General features: G+C 34.5%; 1 protein-coding gene across 4 annotated transcripts in view; it reads left to right on the forward strand.

The window, feature by feature from the left end:
- The window catches only part of ATP8B (ATPase phospholipid transporting 8B), a 155135-nt gene that overhangs the window by 118045 nt on the left and 10704 nt on the right, over window positions 1-26386 (forward strand). For all 4 annotated transcript variants that reach the window (XM_090391977.1, XM_090391974.1, XM_090391975.1 and 1 more), the window contains 11 exons: window positions 1997-2067; window positions 6188-6270; window positions 6520-6767; window positions 6939-7150; window positions 7272-7527; window positions 10944-11103; window positions 14248-14330; window positions 14505-14606; window positions 20228-20347; window positions 25329-25426; window positions 25600-25778. In XM_090391977.1, coding sequence (XP_090248103.1) covers window positions 1997-2067; window positions 6188-6270; window positions 6520-6767; window positions 6939-7150; window positions 7272-7527; window positions 10944-11103; window positions 14248-14330; window positions 14505-14606; window positions 20228-20347; window positions 25329-25426; window positions 25600-25778 — 1612 coding nt within the window. The remainder of the gene's footprint in view (window positions 1-1996; window positions 2068-6187; window positions 6271-6519; window positions 6768-6938; window positions 7151-7271; window positions 7528-10943; window positions 11104-14247; window positions 14331-14504; window positions 14607-20227; window positions 20348-25328; window positions 25427-25599; window positions 25779-26386) is intronic.

Consider the following 26386-nt stretch of genomic DNA (forward strand, 5'->3'; position numbering starts at 1 on the left):
GGATTTTTCAAACATTTCAAGCCTCCAATAAGCAGAATGATAGACATGGAAGATATTTCATTTCCTACCTCAAAATATTCACATTGTTACTTTACTTTAATATATAACTTACTTCTTCTAATCTTTTTATTCAGTGACTTCGCTACTAGATGTTTGAATCAACTTGAGCTATTTTTATCGGTTTTCATGGAAAGGGTGGAGCAGTCCTTCAGAAAGAGTGGTGGATGAGTCCTCCAATGTCATCCTCACTTATATTTACTTCCGAGGTTGGGGGTGTCAAAATTAATTATCATTCTAATCCTATAACGATTGGTAAAACTATAGTTACTCTTTAATGGATTCTGCGTGAGAAAAGCAAATTTTAGGTGGGCTCATAACACGGGATCGATATGAACTTCTAAGCCTCTATGATTATTCCGTAAATAGATTTTATTATCTTATTTTGTTAGTCACGATCTTCGTAAATGCTCAGGAGTTTTATTGACATGTGACATTATTAGCCGATAGGGTCGTTGGCATTTTGCTAGAAGTCTACAGAAATGGGTGTGGTTCATGGCCAGTTTGTCTATTTTCAAAAGGATAAACCATAGTACTCGGTAAGAAATAACAATAACAAAAAAAAAAACCTCTCTCCCTCCACAGCTAAGGCCTGATAGTCCTATTATCAAAAACGTTTATTAATTTTGTTTCAGTATTTTATCCTGAGATGTTTAGCGAAACCATCCATGAAAATACACAGTAAGTAGTTACCGTTTAGTATTTTATTGTCTGTTCAGAGTTCTTATTAGGTTCCGCTTATTATTATTATTATTATTATCATCATCATCATCATCATCATCACTGGTTATGATTATTATTAGTCGCTTACTGTAGTTAAACACAAATTTCAAATCGAATTTTTCTCTGGTCGTCATTTATTATGATAAAATTTTTATTTTCTAATTATAATTACAATCTCAGAAGCTGATTTGTTGATGGTGTTATTAAGACCATGCTAGTACAGTACTGTTTATTTCATCTATGACTTGACATAAAGAATGAATCATACGCATGATTCATTCTTTATATGGTAATATATTGAAGATCATCATCAAAGTGCTTTCGAATTCAAGGAGAGGTGAGATGATCAGCATGCTTTTGTTGTTAACACAAATATAGCTCAGATTTTTTAAGCGGGGAGGGGGAAGATGTTGGAATAATAGATTTACAATATTTAGGACTTTTCTTACGATATTAATATTTTATTCTTTGTATTTTGAGTTTTGTAAAAAATATATTTCTTAGAATATTTTATTGAATTATGGGGGTAGTGTAGAATTTGAAACACACGCACACACACATTAGATACATTTTTCCTCTTCTTCCAGTGGCCTCTCCGTAGTTGTCAAAAAAAAAAAAAACTTGCTATTTGGCTAGAAAGACCTTTCTAAGGATTTTATGCAGGCTTTCATAAAGGAAAGTGGTGGCATTTTAGCTTTCAGAAAGGATTTTAATTATATTTTTTATATTATAACTGTTTCTATCCCAAAGCGCTTCGACAATTCTTCCGCTGTCTTCTCAAGCTGTTCAACACTCCTTCTGAGTTCATTTCCAAACTCAGAGAAGAACAGATTCTTCTTCTTCTCTTTTCATTCATTTCTTTTGCTGCTATCTTTTGGAAGAACCATCTCTCTTATTTATTTCCTAAAGAGAAGAGTACATTTGCACATCTTCCAGTGTTAACAACTTTCTGTCCATTCACAATACCAAAGTATTCTGTAGGAGGAACATTCTCTCATATATGGGATTATTTCCATTCAACAATAAAAATAATAATAAAATTCCAACAAAATAAGTTAGGATCTTTAAAGAACTGAGTGACATAAAATAAACGATCATAAGAACGACTAGTTAAGCATTCTGGATTGTAATGCATTCAGTTTCAATGTAATTGAATTACATACTGTCTTATTCAGTCGGTTTATTTTCTTATTTTTGTGCTTTTATTGATTTGTAGGCCGATCTGGTGCTACTGTCTACTAGTGAGCCTAATGGATTGTGTTATATTGAAACAGCGGAGCTGGACGGGTAAGTTGTGCTTAGAGTTTAATTTTTATCTTATTATTATTATTATTACTTATTATTACTATCTCGTAGTCTATTAACAATAACATTAAATTGTGGCTTTTACAAATTTTAGGTGGTAAGTGATTTTCGTCATATGGTTAGTAGACGTAGAAGTGGCTTGAAAAAGTTTCAGGTTTAATTTCCACAGTACTGTTCTCAGATCTAATCCCTTAGCTCAATTGTACTACTAAATGTGTCATGGCTTTCCAATCATTCGTACGTGGCAATGCTTTTTTTATTTTATTTTATTTTATTTTATTTTATTTTATTTTATTTTATTTATGCATGCTATTGACTCTGAGGTCAATAGCATGCATAAACTATTACTATCTCAGTCGGATAAAATCAATATACGAAATATCAGATTTGTTTCTTCCCCGCAGCTTGACGTATTTGCATGCTTCTAATTTTTCTAGTTCTTTAATCATATCAATGTTTGATTGATTAAACAAGCCAAATAATCTGAAAACCCTCCTGTGAAAATGATGAATATTTATATATTAACCAAACTCCTCCCTAACGATCGCTTTATTGACACCAATTGTCATTAATTAGCAGTAATAAACATTCTTAATGATTTACAACATTAACAACAATAATAACATGTTTTAAACAGTGCTAATTATTAATAATTGAAATTAATAATTTTTAACTATTTCCTTCTCACCGTTTATTAATTGTCATTAAAAATTAATAACAATAGTAAAATCATATATAATAACAATAATAATAACAGCAACGTGTTCGATGATGAAAATTTTATGTAAATTCCACCTATGAAAATGGTAAACGTATCTTACATTTAATGCCATGGGTGAGTTAATCCATAATCATTCTCTAGAGATCAAATATGGTACTTTTCAAAGCACTTCCGGTCTCAAATAAGAAGAAAGTGAAACATTATGTAATTACTATTATTATTACTATTATTACGGGAAACTCTAGGGAGTCATTGGACTCATCGAGGGAGGCCCCAAATCATATTCATCACAACTATTTGACATTCATACAGTATCTATCATACCTCGCCTTAAACTCATTCACTGTCACAGCATCCACCACAGACTCAGGGAGCGCATTCCACTCATTCACTACTCTAAAAGTAAAGAACCCAGCTCTAACACCTTTACTAACCACACTTTTGCCCAGTTTCCATGGATGTCCCCTAGTCCTCCCACAACCAGCCCTGTTCTCAAAAATATCTTCTGAATTAATTTTATAGAAACCCTTCAGTAATTTGAATGTCTCAATCATATCTCCCCTCCTCCGCCTATCAACAATACTCTAGTACTCTAGTAATACTCTAGTTCTTTTCCGAAAAGTTTCTCCGTATCTCAGTCAGAATCGACGATGCCCATTGGTTGAAAAAGTTTGGGTTCCAATCCCGTCTAGGACGAGAAAACATTACTAAGTGCTTCTCAGCAGAAGATGAGTTATCCAGTGTAATATTGAAGTTATAAGGAGTTTTCGTCAGGGAAACCTCCACAAAAAAAACAAAAAAAAAACAGGCAAACTGGCAAGAAGAATACACGTAATTAGCAATCATAATGCACTGGCCTCGCAGCTTAGTTGCTTGGGCCGCAACTCCAAATAACGATCACAATCTTTGCTGAAATCCAAATAAATATCACCTTTGTCTTATATTACATTATTTGGTATATCAAACTATGCGACATGTGTTTTCCATTTTAACTTATCTTCATCTGTATGAACGTCCACGAAATAATACTTAAATTCTTCCCATAATCATTTCCATAGAATTATTTTAACTTTGGTCTTATTTGGCCTACACGTTTCCTTATTTATTTATAAACTTTTAAAGCCTATACTATCTTTATTTCGCAGCTGGCTCTAACTAAAACTTAGTTTTTTTACATTAAACTAATCAACATAATTTCTGACTGATATTATTTCTCTAATAAAATGACTGTTAGTTGCTGTTACCTGCGAAGGAGAAACAGCAATTCCAGTATTTATTACTATCTCTGTCCAAAAAGAAACCGAACTTTTAAAATAGAAGAAGCTATGGCGCCACCTGTTGTATCTTTTTGTTGTCGAAAGCGACAACCTTCATTAATGTGATGTCAACTGTTTATGACATTTGTTTCATTAGAAGCCGAGTTATAGTGCCAAGAGTGACAGTGTGTTTTGACGAACGGTCGGAAAATGAGTTTGAAACAGAGAGCTGCGATTGACTTTTGTGTCAAACTTGGTGAGTTTTACCGAAACGCATCAAAAAGCATACGGTGATGAATGCCTATCCCGTACTGAAGTTTACGAGTGGTTTAAGCGATTTCAAAGTGGTGGTGAGACGCTTGAGGACGAGAAAAAGCCGGCCGTCCAAAAACCGGACTGAGCGAAGTTAACATCCAAAAAGTGCGTGATTTCATCAAAGAAAACCCGAAATCGTCCGTGAGAGATTGATTGAAGATGAATTGGGGATTCCAAAATCAATTGTGCACAACATTTTGACCGAGAGTTTGGGCCTTCGTAAATTGAATTCCACACAAGTTGACCGAAAAAATGTATCGAATTGAACGCTGCCAGTACCTCATTAAAACCGCTGGTAAGGACTCAAACTTCCTTGAAACGATGGTTGCTGGTGACGAAACGTGGTGTTTTGAGTATGAGCCCGAAACAAAGCGCCAGAGTACTGAGTGGAGACCACCAGAAGAGGGGCATCCGAAAAAAAGTCGTTTGGAGAAGTCAAAAGTAAAAACAATGCTGATTTGTAATTTGTTTTTACGATTCTAAGGGTATTATCCACAAAGAATTCGTTCCGCCTGGCTAAGCGGTCAATGGTGAGTTTTATCTCGAAGTTTTCAAGTGATTGATAGCGAGAATTCGTCTCGTACGGCATGAATATCGTGAATGCAGGCAGCTGGTCTTTACACGATAATGCACCATTTCATCGTTCGAACATTGTGAGACAGTTTTTGAGCATAAACCAAGTTTGTGTGTTGGGTCACTCGCCGTATTCACCTGATTTAACACCCTGTGACTTCTTTCTCTTCCCCCTACTTCATTTGCCGATGAAAGGAAAGCTATACGACACCATGGAAAACGTTCAAGCGGCAGTAACCACAATCCTCAACAGAACCTCAAAACCGATATAAAAAACTCATTTAACGAAGTAACTGATCGTGCCAAACGCTGTATCGAAGGGGAGAGTATATTGATTGAAATAAATTTGAATAATTATAATTGGCCTGTGTTGCATTTTCTATCAAAAGTTCGGTAAATGTGCAGAAGTCTTGTGTTTTGAGATAAGAAAGTTATAGCCTGAATACTTGCACGCTATAATCTGTACAGATTTTTTTTTCTACGCTTAAGTTCTTTTCCGAAAAGCTAAAAAACAGTCGAAGGATACCAGAAACGAGGAATAAGCAGTTTGGAAATATTCGTGGCCAGAATTTTCTGCATAAAGTAGAGTGGGCGGGTATTTTTATGGTGGTGAAATCATTTTGTAGTCGACGCTGTAGAATATCCCAATAAAAAATCTTGGATTTTCCCCAATATGAAACATATGGTGACATGCTCTATTCATTGAAAATTTTCATTTTTTTTTCTTTGCTCAAAAACGGAACACAAATAGTTCTCTACTTTACAGGACATTACTTATGGATAACATAAAGTAGAGTTTCGAAATAAACAGCTAATGACGGAACAGATTTGGCGCCTTATGAATTTGCTTACACACTGTGCTGGTTGGAGTTTCCTCTTTGGTCGTTCATTAGATGACATGGCGAATAGCTTCTTTTTTTAGATTTCGACATAATATCGGAGTATCCAAAACTCCATAGTTTTGTTCACAATCTTCCTCCTATACATAAATGGCATTATTTAACTAACTTCCAAGTAGCATCAGCAAAACTATGACGATACTCACTTCCATCCCCCTTCTTCGTTTAACAAAACTTGTACTCATATATATATTAATATATAGATACGAGTTTAATTTATTTAAAATAATTTCAATATAACTTAGATAATAATATTATTTTAAAATGATTTTAATGATACAATGAGGTTTCTTTCAAATGCTAAAGATATAAAAGTGATACTGTACTCTTTGTGATAGGGAAACAAACCTGAAGTGCAAACAGGCATTACCTGAGACGGCAGAAATGGGAGAAGATAATTCACTCTTTGGCCAATTTAACGGTAATTGTATAAAATTACTCAGCGGTTCGGTAGAATAGCCTACAATCACTTACCATTAATAAGAGATAATTAAATGAATTGTTGCTTGCCACTCTGACTATCATTATATTTCATAGTGTAAAAATAAAGGTGTATTATGATTATTATTTATTATTCTTAATATAATTCATTGATTCATAATTATCTTAATAATTTATTTTTGTTTTTATTTACTTTTTATTTTATTTGAAATAATTTTTACTTTTCTAGGAGAAATAATCTGCGAACCTCCTAACAATAATCTCAGCAAATACGAGGGAACATTATTTTGGGAAGGAGATACTTTTCCTTTGGATAATGATAAAGTGCTGTTGAGGGGCTGTGTACTTCGCAATACTCGATGGTGTTACGGGTTGGTTATATTTGCCGGAAGAGACACAAAACTGATGCAGAATAGCGGCAAGACCATTTTTAAGCGCACAAGTTTGGATCGTCTTCTTAATATTTTGATTTTAGGGGTAAGTAAAAAAAAGTAAACTAATTTGATAAATTCATTAATAGAATTTATTAAAATGGATTCTTACTTGTTATGACTACTTCTATATATATTACGATATGTTTTTAAACTGGTATGCTTAATTATCTGATGATTACAATACTTAAAAAGGACTATCTATTTTCCTTTTCAGATCGTATTCTTCCTGTTCAGTCTGTGTCTTTTCTGTACGATAGCTTGTGGAGTGTGGGAAACTCTTAAAGGACAACATTTTAGGATCTATCTTCCCTGGGATTCCCTAGTCCCTAAAGATGACACCGGAGGTGCTGCTGTTACGGCATTGCTGGTGTTCTTCTCTTATGCTATCGTGATGAATACAGTGGTGCCTATTTCTTTGTATGTCAGGTAAGTATAAATACATCAGTGGAATGATGAATCATTCCCTAACTACCTGTTTTTAACTGGTGGTGGTGGTAGTGGTTTATTGAGTTGTTTTGTCATTACAAAGCTCGTCTCTTTCTTGCAGTGTCGAAGTGATACGTTTCTGTCACAGTCTGTGGATCAATTGGGACGAACGGATGTACTATGCAATCAAAGATACTCCTGCCAAAGCCCGGACAACAACTCTCAACGAAGAACTTGGACAGATAGAATATGTTTTCTCTGACAAAACAGGGACTTTGACACAGAACATCATGACCTTCAACAAGTGTTCCATCGGTGGACGACTCTATGGAGACGTTCTGGATGATATCACGGGAGAACCGATTGAGATCACAGAGGTGGGATAATCCATTTTCTATATAAATAATTAATTCTTGCTTTTTTTAGAGATAATTATCATTAACGCCCACAGTGAAAAGGATTTCCTTACACAAATAAAACAGATGTTGAGAGGACAGCTCTTACCGTTTCCGTTATTTTCCTCTGTGTCAGTTTTCGAGTGTTTTTTTTTTTTATTTTTAATACTTACTGCAACTTACTAGTTATGTCTCCACATCCTTTAACTTGATTTCACTATTATAATCACTCTGTTTATAGTTTCATATAGATTAACAGAATGCCTGCTTCAGTCAGTCAACATACATCATAATGTTAGTCTCTATGTTGCACAACAGATATGTAAATCTTAAAACGTGCAGATCTCTTAACACTCGATTTATTTATTTATTTATTATTATTGTTGTTGTTATTATTATTATTATTATTATTATTATTATTATTATTATTATTATTATTATTATTATTATTATTATTATTATTATTATTATTATTATTATTAAGAGAGACCTCCAGGGAGACTCATCGAGGGAGGCCACATACTACACGTTCCAGCTATCATACTTATTCTTGAAATCATCCCACTGCTTGCACTCACAACATCCAATAGCAATCCATTCCAATCACGCGCCACCCTCTGAGAGAAAAATCTATCCCTCACACCCTTCTTTGTGGTCTTCATTCTCAGCTTCCAAGGATGCCCTCTCGTCCTTTCCCTACCCGCCATAAATTGAAAAATTCCATCAACTGAAATCCAATACGAACCTTTCAGAAGTTTAAAATTCTCAATCATATCACTCCCGTCTTTTCTCCTGCTTGTTAGGATCTGCAGTCTACAAATTCTCAATCTGTCTTCATAATCATAGTGATTATGAAGACAGATTATGATTATGACTATATGTCTTCATAGCCAGACCTGCACACAATAGTCCAAGTGTGGTCTTATCCTGATATCATTTTTAACACTCTCCTTTGCACTCTCTTCAATGCATCAGAATCACAACGGAAACAATGACACCAGACCTGAGCACAATAGTCCAAGTGAAGTCTTATTAAGGCCTGGTAAAGAGGCGAAATGACATCCTTATCTTTCTTTTCTTTATGTTAAAGTTCGTTTCAGCATTGCAATTATCTTTTGAGTTGTATTCAATCTTTGTTACATGGTCCCTGAAGTTCAACTTCCTATCTACTAGCACTTCAAGATCCCTAGACTGATCAGTTTCTTCTAACATAATCCCACCAATATAATGCGACATTGAGTATCAAATCACGCCAAAGTGAATGATTTTATATTTATTAACATTGAATTGACATCCATTTTCCCATGTCCAAAATTCCAGTCTATTCAAATCATTCTGCAAGTGCTGCATATCAGCAACATTCTTGCTGATATGGAGTAGAAATGCTGCTTGTCGCTTGTCAAGTACTCCCTCTTACGTCCCAAACGTGTTCTTAAAAAAAAAAAAAAGAAAAAAAAAACACCCGTATATTATTTTCTGAAAATCTAAATTTATTCTAAAATATTGTTTTAAGGAGGGTACAAAGAATGATTGAAGTAATAAAAGTACACTGGTTCCAAAAGCTAAAGACGAACTACATTTCTACCTATATATGAAAACATTTTCATGAATACAGTCAAATGAAGACATAAATTTATTGCCAGCATACTAATAAATTATATTACACAAAATATGAGCTATAAATTTCGTACAAATTAAATTGAAATATGTTTTTGGGAAAAGTTACAAATTTCCTAAGAACGTAGTTAAGGAATTGATGTACAGTGCTTACAGAAAACTATGCGGAGAGACATTTCAGTATGGAATATGTCCACCCGGAACTACGATGCAGCTCTCTCACAATGTCCTACCGTGCTTAGCATCAAGTGATTCAGGTGTTCTTGAGGCAGACTGGCTTACTCCTCCTTCAGAGCAAGGCTAAGCCTTGTTCGTTTTCTGGAGGGGAATTTCGAGCAGCAGTGCACTCCCTATTACGTTCCAAACGTGTTCTATATGGGTTGAGATCTGGAGAGCGTGCTGGCCACTCGATTCGATTAATATCCTCCGTCTATAGAAATATATCTACTGCTCATGTACGATATGGTGTGGAATTGTCACCCACAAAAATGAATTCTTTGCTTACAACACCACGAAACAATCGAACATAACATTGAAGAACTTCGTTGCAATATCGTTCACCAGTCATAGTCCCTTTCTTTTCCAGCACTTGTAGCTCGGTGCGTCCATTAAGCATAATGCCTCCCCACACCATGATCGCAGCATCGCTGTATCTATCTTTTCAAGAACATTCTCGCGATGGTAAGCAGTACCAATTTCGCGTCAAATCAAGTGTCGTCTAGAATCGGAGGAAAGACTAAATCGACTCTCACCTGTTAAGAGTACATTAGCCCATCGGTGTCTTGTCCAATTTTTATGGATATGACATCACTGAAAACGTGCGCTACAATGAGCTGTGCATAACGGGACGCAGACTACAGACCTTCCGACATATAAGTCTACTTCTCGCAGACGTCTTGACACAGTTTGTCACGATATCCGAGTACCTGTGCTTGAATGGAGCCGATTTGCAAGTTGATCTGCCGTGGTGCGTCGATTACGTTTTGCTTTTTTTAACCAAAAATCTGTCTTCATGCTCCTTGGTATTCCATACTGGAATGTTAGAGTTAGAGCAAATATTTGGAACACGTTGTATTGGTTTGAAAAGCTCACTAAAGCCTGGATATATGGCTATGCGAGATTCCAAACCTCTAGCAATATTAGTAATTCTGCGGCCTTCTTCAAGCTTTCAAATAATTCTTATCTGCGTGAAACAAACTTGTAATCTCATTAACTAACAGGCTTGGATTATACTCGCAAAACTAATGCAACTGAAAAAAGCAGCTTCGCGAAAGAGGCTAAATCTTTCAAACAATTACCAAAGGCTCAAAAATCCATTGATGACTGATGAGAATATGAGTCTCTCGTATTCCAACGTTGGCATGCAGATATTTCATTCAACAAGTTCGTTATTCCAATCTTACTATATGCAGTAGTTCTCTAGTAACTTTAGCATGAGTAAATATAACAGCTACGGAATATGAAAATTCAGGTTTCTTTGACGATGAACTACATAGCTTATATATTGTTAACATGGCGGTAAAATAACGAAACACTAACTAAGCATTTTCAGATAAGCTTAATACAAGGATCGACGATGTATTTGCTACATTATATCGGAACAAGAACTAAGGTTATTATTGTATTTATGTTTATTTATATGTGTTTATTTCTTTATATTTATTTTAGTGTTTTATTTATTGTATAAACATTTAAGCAGACATTATATCTGTTATTATTCTAGTGTTTTGTTATTTATTTTTTCCTGTTTTGTCTCCGTCTCATACAGTGTCTTTTAACAGGATATGCAATCAGTGGATTTTTCCTTCAATCCTCACCACGAAGCGAAGTTTAAGTTTTACGACAAAACTGTCCTTGACGAAGTGAAGAAAGGAAATCCCGAAGTTTGTGAATTTTTTCGTCTTCTTGCACTGTGTCATACGGTCATGTGTGAGGAAAAAGGTTTGTGTTTCTTGTATTGTCATACATTGCTACCTTTTTATTCTGATTTTAATTGATACTGTAATGTACAGTACTTTTTTTTTTTTTGCTCGACGAGCATCAACCGCCTGAAAATAATATTTCCCATTAAACTCAAAGTTGCATAACAGTTGATCATGCAAAAGTGATCATTGTGTTAGATTGGACCAGTTACTATAATTCTACTGAATGTCTTTGAGCTAATTAATATCCACAACCTCACAATCTCTCATTGCTTTGAAAACCTTTTTTTTTTCATGTTCAATAAAGAAAAAAATATATATAATTTCAAGAAGATCAAAAAAAAAAAAATCAGCTAACACCTTTTTGTTCCCAATTTATAGGGAACAAAAGGTGAGGGCGTTTAGCCCTATCTAACTTTTTGAAACTGGGTGGGCAGTTCAATCTCCACTGGTAGCCAATCAGAGATAGCTGGCCCAAGGCTATCACTAATTAATCTGTATGCAGTGAAGAAGGCGACTAGCAAGTGCCGCCATCTCGTGGTGCCTAACCCTAACACAATATTTTTTTAATGTCTGAAAATAATGTGGGTTCGACGGCCGATTTTCTTGAGTTTACGGGACGAAAAACCCGAGTTTCTGGCAGAGAAAACCCGCTAGCCCGCGCCAGAGATCGACTAACTCGGGAACCGCTCGAGAAAGGCTTAGAAAAAGTTCCTCTAGTCGGCGACTAGATTCGAACGCCTTTCGGCGTGCGGTCAAGCGCTGTCGAGTGCAAGTGTCACTTCTACTGAGCTACACAGTAGATTGCAAATATTATTAGTTTTGTTTCACAGTTATTATATTTATCAAAATGCTAAATGTTATTAATGTTTTATGTATTATAATGTAATTTAATCATAAGATGTATTCATTTATGAATACCTTTTTATTCATAAAATAGTTGTGCATGACTAGAGGCGCAATATAAACGTTTCTAAACTAGTTCTACAATTCTATTGCCGTACAATCGTTTTTCATTCGTAGTTATTATTTTACTCATTTAAAACATATTCAGAAAGTAATAGAACTTAGGACCAAGTTGTATTATAATATATAAATATTAATGAATAAACATCTAGTATCTTGAATGATATTATAACTGTAAAATAAACCAATGATATTTGTAATTTACATCTTTTGAAAATACATAAGTATTTTTTATTCATCTCATTGTTCTCTAAGGAATGAAATTCTCACTCATTAATGAGATTGATGTGCAGAACAAGAATGACAATCATTAATAAATAGTTATTAGATATTTACATGACTATTTTTTCCATAATTTCCCTTACGAATAAAATAATACAAAATAAAAAGCAAGTATAAAAAGGAAGTAATACAATGATACACTGCTATAGCTAACCAATCTTCGGATTGATGCTTAGTCCTTACATAAAGACTGGCTTAAAGGGACGAAGCAAGAATGCTTTTCATCTTCCCCGTTATCTGTAGAGGACAGTGTATGGATAAGGTTATTGAGCTATTAAAGCTCTGATCATGGCAGGAGGGTAACAGCAATAGCTTAGCCTCAGTTAGAACTTCACTGGCTACACCATTGCCATCCATTACCCTCCAAGGGTATTATTAATCATTAATCACCACATGTTCTTAAAAGAATTGGGCGATGGACTGAGTCTTTGACTCTTTATCCCGTCATCTGAATGAAGAAAATCTGTGTGGATAGGGTGTTGTTGAGCTAAAAGCTCTAGTCATGGCTGGGTAATGGCAATAGCCGAGCCTCAGTTAAAACTTCATTGGCTACAGCATTGCCATTTGTTACCCTGGAAGTCCTAAAAAGGACCACCGAGCTTGCACCAAAGAAGAAGAATTAAGTTCAAATAATATTATAGCTTTAAATAGGTGTTTTTGAAAAATAGACTTTAAAATTAGTTTTTTGAAAATAATTTTTAATTTTGAAAATAATCATTAATAAATAGTTATTAGATATTTACATGATCAGAGTAACATGGCAGGAGGGTAACATGCTGTTACCCTCCTGCCATGATCAGTGCTATTAAAGCTCTGATCATGGCAGGAGGGTAACAGCAATAGCTTAGCCTCAGTTAGAACTTCACTGGCTACAGCATTGCCATCCATTACCCTCCAAGGGTATTATTAATCATTAATCACCGCATGTTCTTAAAAGAACTGGGCGATGGACTGAGTCTTTGACTCTTTATCCCGTCATCTGAATAAAGAAAATCTGTGTGGATAGGGTGTTATTGAGCTAAAAGCTCTAGTCATGGCTGGGTAACGGCAATAGCCGAGCCTCAGTTAAAACTTCATTGGCTACAGCATTGCCATTTGTTACCCTGGAAGTCCTAAAAAGGACCACCGAGCTTGCACCAAAGAAGAAGAATTAAGTTCAAATAATATTGTAGCTTTAAATAGGTGTTTTTGAAAAATAGAGTTTAAAATTAGTTTTTTGAAAATAATTTTAATGATTACTTAAAATAACAATAAAAATTGTAAGTTCCAATAGAATTACCATATATAAATATGGTAATTAAATTTTTCTTGAAAATTAATATCTTACAGAAGATTTCACTAGAGTATGCACTTATGCCGTGTCATCCGCAATCCAAGAAGTATATATTAGATTACATTCATTTATATTAGATTCAGCCAAATAAATTCTATGTTTCTATAATCGTTAATACTAGATTTTTAAATGGCTGCAACGACTAACGCCATTAAGCCTATTAACACTATTAAGTGTATGCCTGCATGGTAAATGCTTTGCCAATTAACAAGCAAACGATTACCACCTAAAAAGACTTTAAAGTAATCTACAGATTGTTCATAAAGAAAGAATCTGTAGAGTATAGAAAAGAAATAGATGAGACATGTTGGAAATTGTGATACGATTATGTGAATATAAATCGCCATCTTGCTGCCACACAATTTTCAAAAAGTGAACCAAGTAATAACTTTTTGAATACCGTTGAATATTGTAATTCAAATAATATTATTTAATCATAAATTACATCTTATATATTACTTTAATAATATATTTTTAGGAAACTCTTTAAGAAACTATCTTCTTAATAACCTAATAATTTTAGAGATGGTTTGTTTATAAATATAACTCTATAAATATATTTATTTATTTATTTTTACATAGATGGCAAGCTAGAATACCAGGCCCAATCTCCCGATGAAGAAGCTTTAACATCTGCAGCTAGAAATTTTGGTTTTGTATTTCGAGTAAGTGTAGTTATAATTGTAGACGCTTTCTAAATAGCATTTTCGAAGTTGTGTTTTTTATATTCAAATTAAAGTGTCCTTTTATATATTAACAATTTTTCTTTTATATATTCAAAAAAAAGTATTCTTTTAAAACTCATTCATATTTACCGTTCTTTTCTTAACTCTTTTCAGAATCGAACTCCAACCACAGTCACCATAGAAGTCATGAATCAGTTCGAAATCCATGAACTTCTTGCCATCTTGGACTTCAACAACGTCCGAAAGCGTATGTCTGTATGTATATTGCTTATTACACATCACCAGGCAGGCATAGAAAGTAGTCTTAACTAGAAGATAGAGCACATCAGCAATATAGTTTACAATTTAGTACTTAATTAAATAAACGGAAATTTTACAAATTTCAGCAACACACTACAGGTTATGTGCACCTCTCTAATACCCACAATAGCCTAAGTTTATATTGACATAATTACAACAGAAGAAGATATTTTTGTGTGGTATTTATAAGTTCTTATGATAGCCTCACCCACTGATGTTAGTTTATTGCGTTTTAGTTTGAGAGTAGGCTAATCCAACATTTCCGGTTAATCCGACATTTCTGCTCTAGAAACTAAACGTGGAACTTTTCCACTTCAAGCTTCCAATTAAACAGGATGAGATCTTACACCATACGACGTAAATCATCTTCCACCTAGTCTAGGAGGTAGTCCGGTTGAATCCCACAGTGGGATTCAACTAGACTACCCCCCCACACACACACACACTCTTTTAAAATAGCTCGCTTTTGTATTGTATTCAGTGAACCAATAACTAGTATAACCTATCAAGGAATGCATTTTTAGTAGAGAGAAATTATTTCCTCCAGACTCTTAATATGATCCAAATGATAATAATTTACTATATTTCCTCCAGACTCTTAATATAATCCAAATGATAATGTACTTACTATACTAGAGAGAAATTATTTCCTCCCAGACTCTTAAATATATAATCCAAAATGATATGATAACAAAATTTTTGGGTTCAAAAATTTAAAGATTGTATATTCTTAGTTTAAACAGGTGTACTTTAACAAGAATAAAAAATAGCAACTGAAATAAGAGTAATGCATTTATTATTCAAATATTTCACATTATTTTATAATATAAAATATTAAAATTAATAAAAAATAAATATTAATACAATTAATATTCTCTGAAATTTTGAAAAGGAGACATTTCTCTTCACTGTACTTCCAAAGTGCATGCATTTCTCTAAAATTATGACTACAATGCAAGTCGACGCAGAAAAGATAATTATATCAATGAATGTTTGGGGGAAAATAATGATGTAGAATGAATAACATCAAAATGAACTTACAACTAGGAGACGTTTTTTATGAATTTAAAGTTCCATAGAAGATTAGTACTAAATGATAAATTAAAGACAATGAATCAAAAATTATTTGAATTACTATAAATATCATAGTCATTTATTTTGTATAATTTTAATTATTGAGTAAAATGAATGAATGAATTGTCGCCGAAAATTTGCATATTATTATTATTGCTGTTATTATTATATTAAAATTAAGAATACTTTATTATTGAACGAAGTAATATCTTTTAGTTTATGTTGCGAAATCAAGATATTAATATAATGTGTAGTTTATAATGTGCATCGATTTATGACAGAAGGGAAAATTTTAAAATCCAGAAAATAACTAAATTTTGGGACGAGCTCTTACATATAACATGCATGTTTCTAAGATTAACCATAAAAATTAATCTTATTTGTTTTGCTCATTTTCTCATGGTGATGTCCAATATGTGGTCATCCACAATGAATATGCAGAGCTAATCTCATGTGATATAATCAGAGAATGACATAGGAAAGGTTGGCAAAAAGCTGCTTTAATATCCAATATGCTAGGCAAAAGACCCAGAGGAAGACCCCAGACCAAATCGGATTGATACAGTAAGCAGTGACTTATTGATCTGTCCACAGGACCTAATACTTCCAGTTATAAAATTATTATAATAATTTGTTATTATAAATAAAATAATTTATAGATTCGCTTTATTGCGAAGCTTCAAGTTTATTTGGGGTTTACTATTTACTCATTAACATTTGAACCTTTGAGAGAGAATTAGAATTTGTGACAGAAGGGAAGTAATAAAAAAAGAAAGAAAAAAGAAAACCGGAAAGTAGCGTTGGGCAATCCCTAGTTTCTTCTTCAAAGGGGGTGTTATAAAATACAAAACCGAAAGAAAGAAAGTGACTACAGCGCATGTCCGAACTTGCAAAAATTACAACTTTCGATAATTATTATTATTATTATTATTATTATTGTTATTATTATTTTGAATTTCACGTAGTTCAGAAAAACCCACTCTCAAGATAGGATTGGTGTGTGCATTGGACTTGTTCGTGAGAATTCCACATAATTCATTCAAGGGTCTTTCGTAACGATGTTTTTTGTTCTTTTTTTAAAAAATATGACTCCTACCCAAGGAAGGTTACGAAACCTACAGTGCATTGCATTAGTATCTTAGGTGGACTAAGGATTTGTTGAATTTTATTTATTTGTTTTTATGCTTTTTAACTTTTTGTATAATTCGGAAATCTCACATTCGGGACGGTCGTATACAGACAATCACAGCATTCATGTCCATTGGAGCATCGGAATATTCAAATCTGCATGGTGTTGGTTGGAAAAGCGGGTACGTTAACTATCGATCAACTAGGTTAGTGTCTGGCTAGTCTACATGCCTGTAGAGTACAGAACCTGATAGAATCCAAATAATAAACATAGGAAAAAGTCTATTTTTAGAAGAGTGAAACAGGAATCTTTAAAAAAAAAAAAATTTGTACAGAGATTGTATGCGAAATTATTGTCTGTAGATGCAACATGAGTATTATTCTGACTGTAGATGCATATTCTTAATTTGAGAATCTGGTTTAATTTCTTAATGGGGCTGTCCATTAATGTTTATTTTGCGAGTGTGTGTATCTGATGATAAATGGTGATCACTTTCAATCAGGGTTTTGATTATCTCTAGAAGAACGATAGTGGGGTCTTTGTGAATTCACTGCAGATTTTCCATTGCCAATTTAGCATCTAATTTTCGGATAATTAGTGTTAAGAAAAGGTAGCAGACTTTTTGTTTGTGCACTTAATATTGTCTAAACTAGTAGTCTCTAAAGTGTGGGATCCTCACACCCTGGAGTTGCCCAAAATGGGATCTCAATTGGCCGTCATTTTAGGGAAAATGAAAGCGTGCCTAATTAGTTCAGAATCAGTATGATTGAATGAGACCAATCCTGAAAAAGTCGATGTAGAAATCTTGATGGAGTACTGGATACTTCCAATATTTAGTAATTTAGTAATACAAAATTCATTAATATCAAATATCAAAATAAGATTATAAAATACTAATTATAAAAATCATTAATTTTTTGTTTTAAGAAACTTAAAATATATATAATAAATATGTAGTTTTCATTTTTAATCTATTAACAATCCTGATCTCCTAGTAAATAACTTATAAAAAGTTTAAGACACCCTTTTGTTTTATTTTTGAAACTAAATATATTAGATGAATTCAGAAAACGAAGGAATCAATCGACCGTGAGATGCGGTGATTGATTCATTCAGTCCAATACCCTTGGAGGGTAATGGATGGCAATGCTGTAGCTAATGAAGTTCTAACTGAGGCTCGGCTATTGCTGTTACCCTCCTGCCATGATCAGAGCTTTAATAGCTCAATAACACCTTATCCCTACACTGTCCTCTACAGATAACGGGGAAGATGAAAAGCATTCTTGCTTCGCCCCTTTAAGCCAGTCCTTATAAGGATAAGGACAGTAACGTTTTCCCCGTGTGGTTGCCGGGATAAGAATAGCACCAATGTAGCTAATGCATGTCGTACGAGGCGACTAAAATTGGTACCCTTGGAGGGTAATGGATGGCAATGCTGTAGCCAATGAAGTTCTAACTGAGGCTCTGCTACTGCTGTTACCCTCTTGCCATGATCAGAGCTTTATTCATAGCTCAATAACACCTTCTCCTTACACTGTCCTCTACAGACAAGGGGGAATATGAAAAGCAATATTGCTTCGCCCCTTTAAGCCAGTCCTTATAAGGACTTTAAGGACAGTAACGTTTGGGAATTTTGATGAATCAATCGACTGTGAGATGCGGTGACTGATTCATTCAATCCAACACCCTTGGAGGGTAATGGATGGCAATGCTGTAGCCAATGAAGTTCTAACTGAGGCTCGGCTATTGCTGTTACCCTCCTGCCATGATCAGAGCTTTCATAGCTCAATAACACCTTATCCCTACACTGTCCTCTACAGATAACGGGGAAGATGAAAAGCATTCTTGCTTCGCCCCTTTAACCAGTCCTTATAAGGATAAGGAATAACACTTTGATAGGACTTTAGTCCTATCATTTCCTTGAGTTTTCACTTTTCGTATTTGAATTGAGTAATAACATGTAACACATATATAACCTAAAATAACAAGTAGAAAGTGTTTTCATTCACAAAAAAAGTGACAAAGTATAAACCGAAAGGAAAAAGAGACATATCCAGAACAGCTAGAAAGAGAATAAAAATATAGTTCTAAAATACCGAAACAGTATTTTAATCTATATCTTGAAAGATGTTTTCATTCACGTGAAGTAATGCGGAATCTATAGTTTTAAAGATGTATATCAGTCGTTTCATTTCCTTTCGCACAGAAGAAATATTTTATTTAACATTTCGTCGTCAAAATTTGTACTCCAAATTTTCACAAAGAATATTCCAAATTTCGAATATTTCCTAAAGTTTATCGTTTCAGTTAAATTTAGTTTAAAATGCACGTCATTTGCGTAATCTGAAACTTTTAGGCCAATTTAGGTGGTTTTTTTTTTTTTTTTTAATGTGAATCCCTTAACCTTACTGAGGCAAGTAAAATCAACAGTCAAAGTGAAGCCAACAGCCTCTATAAACAAATAAAGTCGTGAAGATACTCCACGCTCAAATGGAAACATTATTAAAAATTAATTTATGAAAAAAATTCAAGTCTACTATAATATTTTTTTATAATTTAATTGAAACTTTTCTAATGTTATTTAATAATATCATAATATATCATTATTATTTTTTCATATTAGAATTATATTAAATCTATATTGACTAATTTTTATGTTATACTGATGTGGTTTTCTGCTGAAATATAATTAGAAATTAGCGGCATCTATGATGGAAATCTTTCACGACATTTTGGGCCTCCAATGAAATTTAGACTCAAGATGTGTTGCAAACATCCGTTTAAAAAGGGCTTAAGTAATTGTGTTGTCGATAGAATTTAAAAAAGACAGAAGTTTGATCTACAAACAAGTTTGCGTACTTTAGATTTGAGAATGAATCATAATATTACGAGCTTAGACTAGAAGCCCACCATAACATTATTATAGATCACAATTTACTACCTTAGTTTAGTGTAAAATCTGAGCCATGCAATTTTTAGTTTTAAACATGCTTTCTGCTTATTTTCTTGTTAGAGAAAACTTTGAGAAATATATAAAGTTATAATGACCAATTGAACCCAAACAGCAATGCAACACTGATATTTCAAATTCTCCTAGATATTTATTATTATTTAGAAGGTAAAACTAACCAGCATCAACGTAGAATTATTTTCTTGCGCCTTGTCTGCCTGTTAACAGCATAAATGTTTTGGGAATCGCGTTCTGCGCATGTGAAATTCGAGTGATTATTAAAAGTACAGTCATTTGATTAGAAATTAGAAATGTACAGTCATTTGATTAGAAATTAGAAATGTACAGTCATTTGATTAGAAATTAGAAATGTACAGACATTTGATTAGAAAAATTAGGACCAAAAGTGACGTTTCTTTTTAGGTGATACTCAGGAAAGATGGAAAACTCAAATTGTATTGTAAAGGTGCTGATTCCGTGATATTTGAACGACTCAGTCCAGATTCAGAGGAGCTACGGCTGAAAACACTAGATCACTTAAATGTAAGTAAGAAGTGTTCTATGATTTGAACTTTTAAGCTGCTGTGAGTTCTTACATTCAACTATAGCTTGTGGACAAGTAAACACATTATGCTGATATCAGAAAACACTAAAGAAAGATATCGTTTTAAGTACACATCCCCCCCCCCCACAGACACAGTGAAAATATGTTCAAGCCACACAAACAAACAATATAGTGGTGTAGTGGTCTCGAAGATTTCTGAGGCTCAGAGGTTCGTTCTCAGTTCCAATCAAAACACAATTTTAAGTAAGTTTTTCCCACAGTGAAGCAAAATTTACAATGACACACACACACACACACACACACACACACACACACACACACACACACACACACACACACACACACACACACACACACACACACACACAGAGAGAGAGAGAGAGAGAGAGAGAGAGAGAGAGAGAGAGAGAGAGAGAGAATAAACTTCTGCAATGATAAAAAGTACAGATGTACAGATCAGTGCCTATCGATTTCTATAAATGCGATTCTTTTGGGGAATGAAGAGTCCAGTAGTTTGTTTAGTATGCTATTATGATTATTATTATTATACGGTATCTCTGCGGAAACTCATCGTGGGATACCAAAATTAACTATTATGCACAGAAATCCTATCCCACCTCTCCTTAAACTCATTCACTGTCAAGACACACAATTAATTCTGGCAATCCATTCCACTAATTCACCACTCTCCATGCAAAAATATTTGGTCCACTCACCCCATACTAACCACACTCTCACACAACTTCCATGGAAGGCCCCTAGTCCTCTGACTACTTGTCATATATTGAAAAACTTTTGTGCATCAATTTTACAGATCCTTTTAATATCTTAAAAGTTTCTATCAACATCCCCTTTTTTCCACCTATCAACTAAACTTTGTAACCCTCACACACACACACACACACACACACACACACACACACACACACACACACACACACACACACACACACACACACACACACACACACACACACACACACACACACACACACACCTCGACCTGTCCTCTTAGAAAGAATTCCACAGATCTGTCACCAGCTTAGTCACTCGTCTCTGAATCTTCTCTACCACCTCCTGGTCCCTAAGAAACCCTGGTGAACAAATCTGTACGCAGTAGTCAAGATGTGGACGAATCATAGCCTTATAAACAGGAATAATAACTTCCCTATCTTTGCTTGTTAGCGCGCTTTTCAACATCCAAGTAATTCTTTGAGCCATTTTAACAATTTTTGCAATATACCCTCTGACCTTCAATTCTCTGTTCCCCCTAACCTCATCAATTTCCTGCAATCGAATACCATCAATGTGATACACTGCATGCAAACATTTCAACCGGAAGTGTATAACCTTACATTTTGGAACATTAAATTGATCATCATTATCATTTGCTCACAATGCCAATTTATTTAAATCATCCTGCAGGATATCTACATCACCTTTATCAACTATTGCTTTCCCCAGTTTTGCATCATCAGCAAACAACTGAATATCCCCCTCTTAATTTTTTCCCTATGTGATTGTTATACAAATTAAAGAGTAGAGGTCCTAGTACAGAACCCTGAGGTACTCCACTGGTCGTCTTCATTCTCCTAGATTCCACTCCACCATATACTACTATCTGGTGTCTGTCTGTCAGCCACCCCTATCTATGCTACAAGCTTCATACCGTTCCCATTTGCTCAATGGGAACGGTATCAAGCTTTTATAATAGTTTTCCACATGGTATTCTATGTATTTACCTTAATTGTTTCGAATTTTTACACAGACTTAAAGTTAGTTTTGACCTAATCGAAACCTATATGTTATAGACGAGTTCGTTCTGTCATCATTCATAATTGCACTGAGGAGTCAGGGTCTCTGACTCCTCAGATTTAAATTTCAAGTCGTTGGTGCATAGGCTACGTTGCTTCCGTCAAATCCAGTTTTATCTTTTTTTCATTTCTTTCTTTATTTTTTTCTACTGAAAACAAGACTTGCTGTGAAATCACATTGAACACTGCCTACTATTAGAATCCCCATAGCGCAATCAAGGACTTCGCGACCTTTACACTTCGATTGTAAAATGCCTCAATATCTCATCTCATCTTTCTTTAACCTTGCGGTGTCGAGGGTTTATTAATCATCGAACCTCAAATCGTTCACAGGATCAGGTGGTCAACCCTACGCCCGGTGTGTCCTATGTCCGTAGTGTTGAGTTCTGAAGGCCGGTTTGCCTGCTTTGCGGGATGAATAACCCCATGATAAACTGGGGAAAAAAATCTACTGTCCGGCTAACTTGGCTATGGCCGGCTAACTTGGCTATGGCTGGGCTGAGGAAGATCCTTCAGCTCTTCACGTCACCGACGGGAATCGAACCTAGGACACTCCTTCCCCAGACATATGGTTACGAAGCACACAGCCACTAGGCTAACGCGGCCGACAATGCCTCAATATGAGGTAATAAAAACTTTATTATGATAAAAACGATTTTACCAGCGGGTGAGTTAGTAGGTTTCAAACTGAGGTGGAATTGGTTTTCCTCCCTGAGAGATTGGTTTTTCATCTGCATTGTAGACAAACACAAAGAAAATTCACAAGTACCAGACATAATATACAGGCATCGTTACCTTAGTTGCTTCGGTCATAATTCCAGCCTATCCAACCGATTCGGTTTAGAGAACTGTGAAATATCCTCAATTTTCCTTTCTCTTAGCTGCAATTTCATGATAAGGAGGCAACAGGAACGGATCATGGCAGGGGTGCAAAGAGGTGTTGAAACAGGACCGGTTGCTATTTGCACACAAGATGTTGTGTGAATTAGGATACCGTCCTTGCGAACAACTGTATCTGTCTATTCACTCGTCATCATAATGCCGTAAGGTCACTTCTGTTGCTCGATGATTGCCCCAGTCCTCGCCAGATGGTCCTATTGCATTCTTTTCTGGAGGCTTCAACACTCGGAAGATCAGTCGCTTCAGACCCACCATCCATCCCATCTCATTGAGGGTCTACTCCTTCCTATTTTCCCAGGAACTTTACCTTCTATTACTGTTTTGAGAAGTCCTCTTTCCATTCTTTCAATATGTCCAAAGTATTTCAATGTTCTTTTGTCATTATCCATAAGGAGTCTTAAAGTTCTACCGATCCTTTCTAGCACCCATCCTTTTATCCATCTTCTAGTATATGATATCCTCAACAGCTTTCTGTAACACATCTCAAAAAGCAGCTATCCTTTTCCTATCAGACTTCTTTAGGTTCCAAGTCTCACATCCATAAGTCTCTGTTGGAAGAACGGCTACATAAAGAATACTCAACTTTCTTCCTGTGGAGATAGGTCCATCCTTCCAGATTTTAGACAAGTCTCTGACTGATGTTTTAGCCATTCCTAATCTTCTTGTGACGTCTTCTAAACAGCAATTCTTCGCATTAATAATGGGTCCTGGGTACTCGAACCTGTTGACTTCCTTAATTCCTTCTCCATGAAGGTACACTTGTGTCTCAGAAGCTTTCTTTCTGAATTTCCTTTTGAGAACCATAATCTTTGTCTTGCTAGGATTGAGCTGAAGTTCTGTGTTCTTACTGATCGCATTAACTTTGTCAAGAATTAGTCCTAGGTCTTCCATGTCAGTACAAAGGAGTACTGTATCATCAGCATACCTCAGATTGCTGATCAATCTACCTCCTAACCTAATTCCTGTCTTGAGCTCATCCAGTGCTTCACGCATGATGTCCTCCGCATATATACTAAACAGATGAGAAGAAAGTAGACATCTCTGCCTAGCTCCATTTCCAACTTGAAGTCAATCAGTTAATCCAACACCTGTTCTTACCGTAGCTTCTTGCTCCCTGTACAAGTTAGTTATTAGTTTGATAGTGTATTGAGGAAAGTCCATTATTTTCATTACTTCCCACAGTTTCACATGCTGAACAGTCAAAAGCTTTGGAATAGTGTATGAAACACGTTACTATAGGGAGTCTAAATTCTTTATACTTTTCGATGATCTATCTAAGACAAAGACTCTGATTTCTGGTACCGTACCCTTACCATTCCTAAAACCTGCTTGTTCCTCAGTGATCTCTGCCTCAACTTTGGCCTCAATCTTATTAGAATGATATTTAATAAAATCTTTGCTTGTATAAGCGATTAAACTAATATGTCTATAGTTCTACAGTGAACAACAAGTGTTTGTGTGTCACTGTTATGGTGTTTTTCGGTGAACATGATTCCTTCACATCTGATGACCTATGCAGAGTATTGTTGGTGGACAGTTTGGCCTGCAGAATGAAACTCGCGATATCGAAGTCTTTTAGAGGAAGGAACTTATATACAACTCCTTTACAGTGAAAAAAATAATAATACTGTAAACTGATATGACTATACCCAACAAATTAATTCATAATGAAACAGTCTTTAAATGACTACTTTAATTATGATGGGGGGGGAGCTTAGCGTTCTTCTTTTCCCCAAAGTAGTATTATAGCTCTTTGGATTCTAGAAGAATTTTCATGTTTTTAACTAATTTAGGAGAGAATTTTTATTGAGATATTAATTTAATATAAACAAAATTTCCCATTATGTATGCATAATGTTCATGCATTTAAATCTACCAAATAATTATACTTGAATTTTACACATTTTCAAATGTTTAATCTTATTTCAATTTAGAGTTTACTTCATAAATCTTAACTGTATAAAAAGTAATTGCTTGAAAAATTCACTATAAAATGTTTTTTATTTCATAAGAATGATTTTCAAATTTCTAACTGACACCATATCTTCCCATGTATATTTCTGAAATTAATAATTGAAGATACATTACTTACTGTCACAATGAGATGCCAAGTTGCCTGTAAGTGATACGATGCAATTTGCATTGTATCACTTACAGAATCACATCATTATAGATTATGTGAAAAAATACATTGCAAATATGTTAACCAGCACGACATATGTATTAGAAGTATCATTTTTTACAGAAATTTGCCAGCGAAGGACTTCGAACATTATGCCTAGCAGTGAAGGACTTGGATGAAGACTGTTACGAAGCGTGGAAAGAAAAATTTCATGAGGCAGCGTAAGTATCATTATATATTATTGGATATCCAGATGTTTTCTAGGTATAATTTCGGTAGGAAACTATTTGGTATTTGCTAGGGTGAAATCTTTACGTATATTTCCCTTTCATTTTAAAAATATATAAAAAGGAACTTTCATTGAAATATATATAAAGGAGTTATTCGTTTTCAGCACATCTCTCGAAGATCGGGAGGAGAAAGTAAATGACGTATATGAAGAAATCGAGAAGCAACTCACCCTTCTAGGTGCTACTGCCATCGAGGATAAGTTACAGGATGGAGTGCCCCAGGCCATTGCAAATCTGGCATCAGCAGACATTAAAATTTGGGTTCTTACTGGAGACAAACAAGGTAAAATATTTACTTATAGATCTGTGAGAATAGTTCAATTTCAATGATAATATTTTAGAAAAAAATCTTTCCCAGGAAAAAAATCTATGCCTTTTTTTTTTATTATTTTTATTTATTTTTTTTTTTTACCGAAATGGAATTATAATAAACTCAAAATCATCGATGAGAGTTCATGTGATCTTCTTCCATTAAAATTGGACATTCTCCATAGCCAGGGTTGGTTTACCTGTTTGCTAAGCGCAACATAGGCTTATAACGTAATATTGCTTGCATGGTGTTGTCCTTAAGTGTTAAACTAGACGCTCGGTCGTAAATAATTAGATCAAGTCGTTTTTCGCATTCAAATCAAGCAACAGACCAAGAAATGCTTACAATAATTAAAGAATATTATAAATTACGAACACAAAAGCTTTGTAATATTTCATAAGATAGGTATAGTGAATTGAAACAAAACAAAACAAAACAACAAGCGGGGTGACATAGGAATGTCCATCTGCAACCTATGGAGCTGGAACATGAAAAACCAACAAGAAAGAAATCATGGGACTGATTATCTTTGAAAGAGAATCAAATTTTCTTTTTCGATTATCTATCCTATCATAAGCATC

Source organism: Typopeltis vanoorti, chromosome 4 (genome assembly GCF_054136105.1).
Source record: "Typopeltis vanoorti isolate ZY-2024b chromosome 4, IOZ_Tvanoo_1.0, whole genome shotgun sequence".
In the NCBI taxonomy this organism is placed as follows: domain Eukaryota; kingdom Metazoa; phylum Arthropoda; class Arachnida; order Uropygi; family Thelyphonidae; genus Typopeltis; species Typopeltis vanoorti.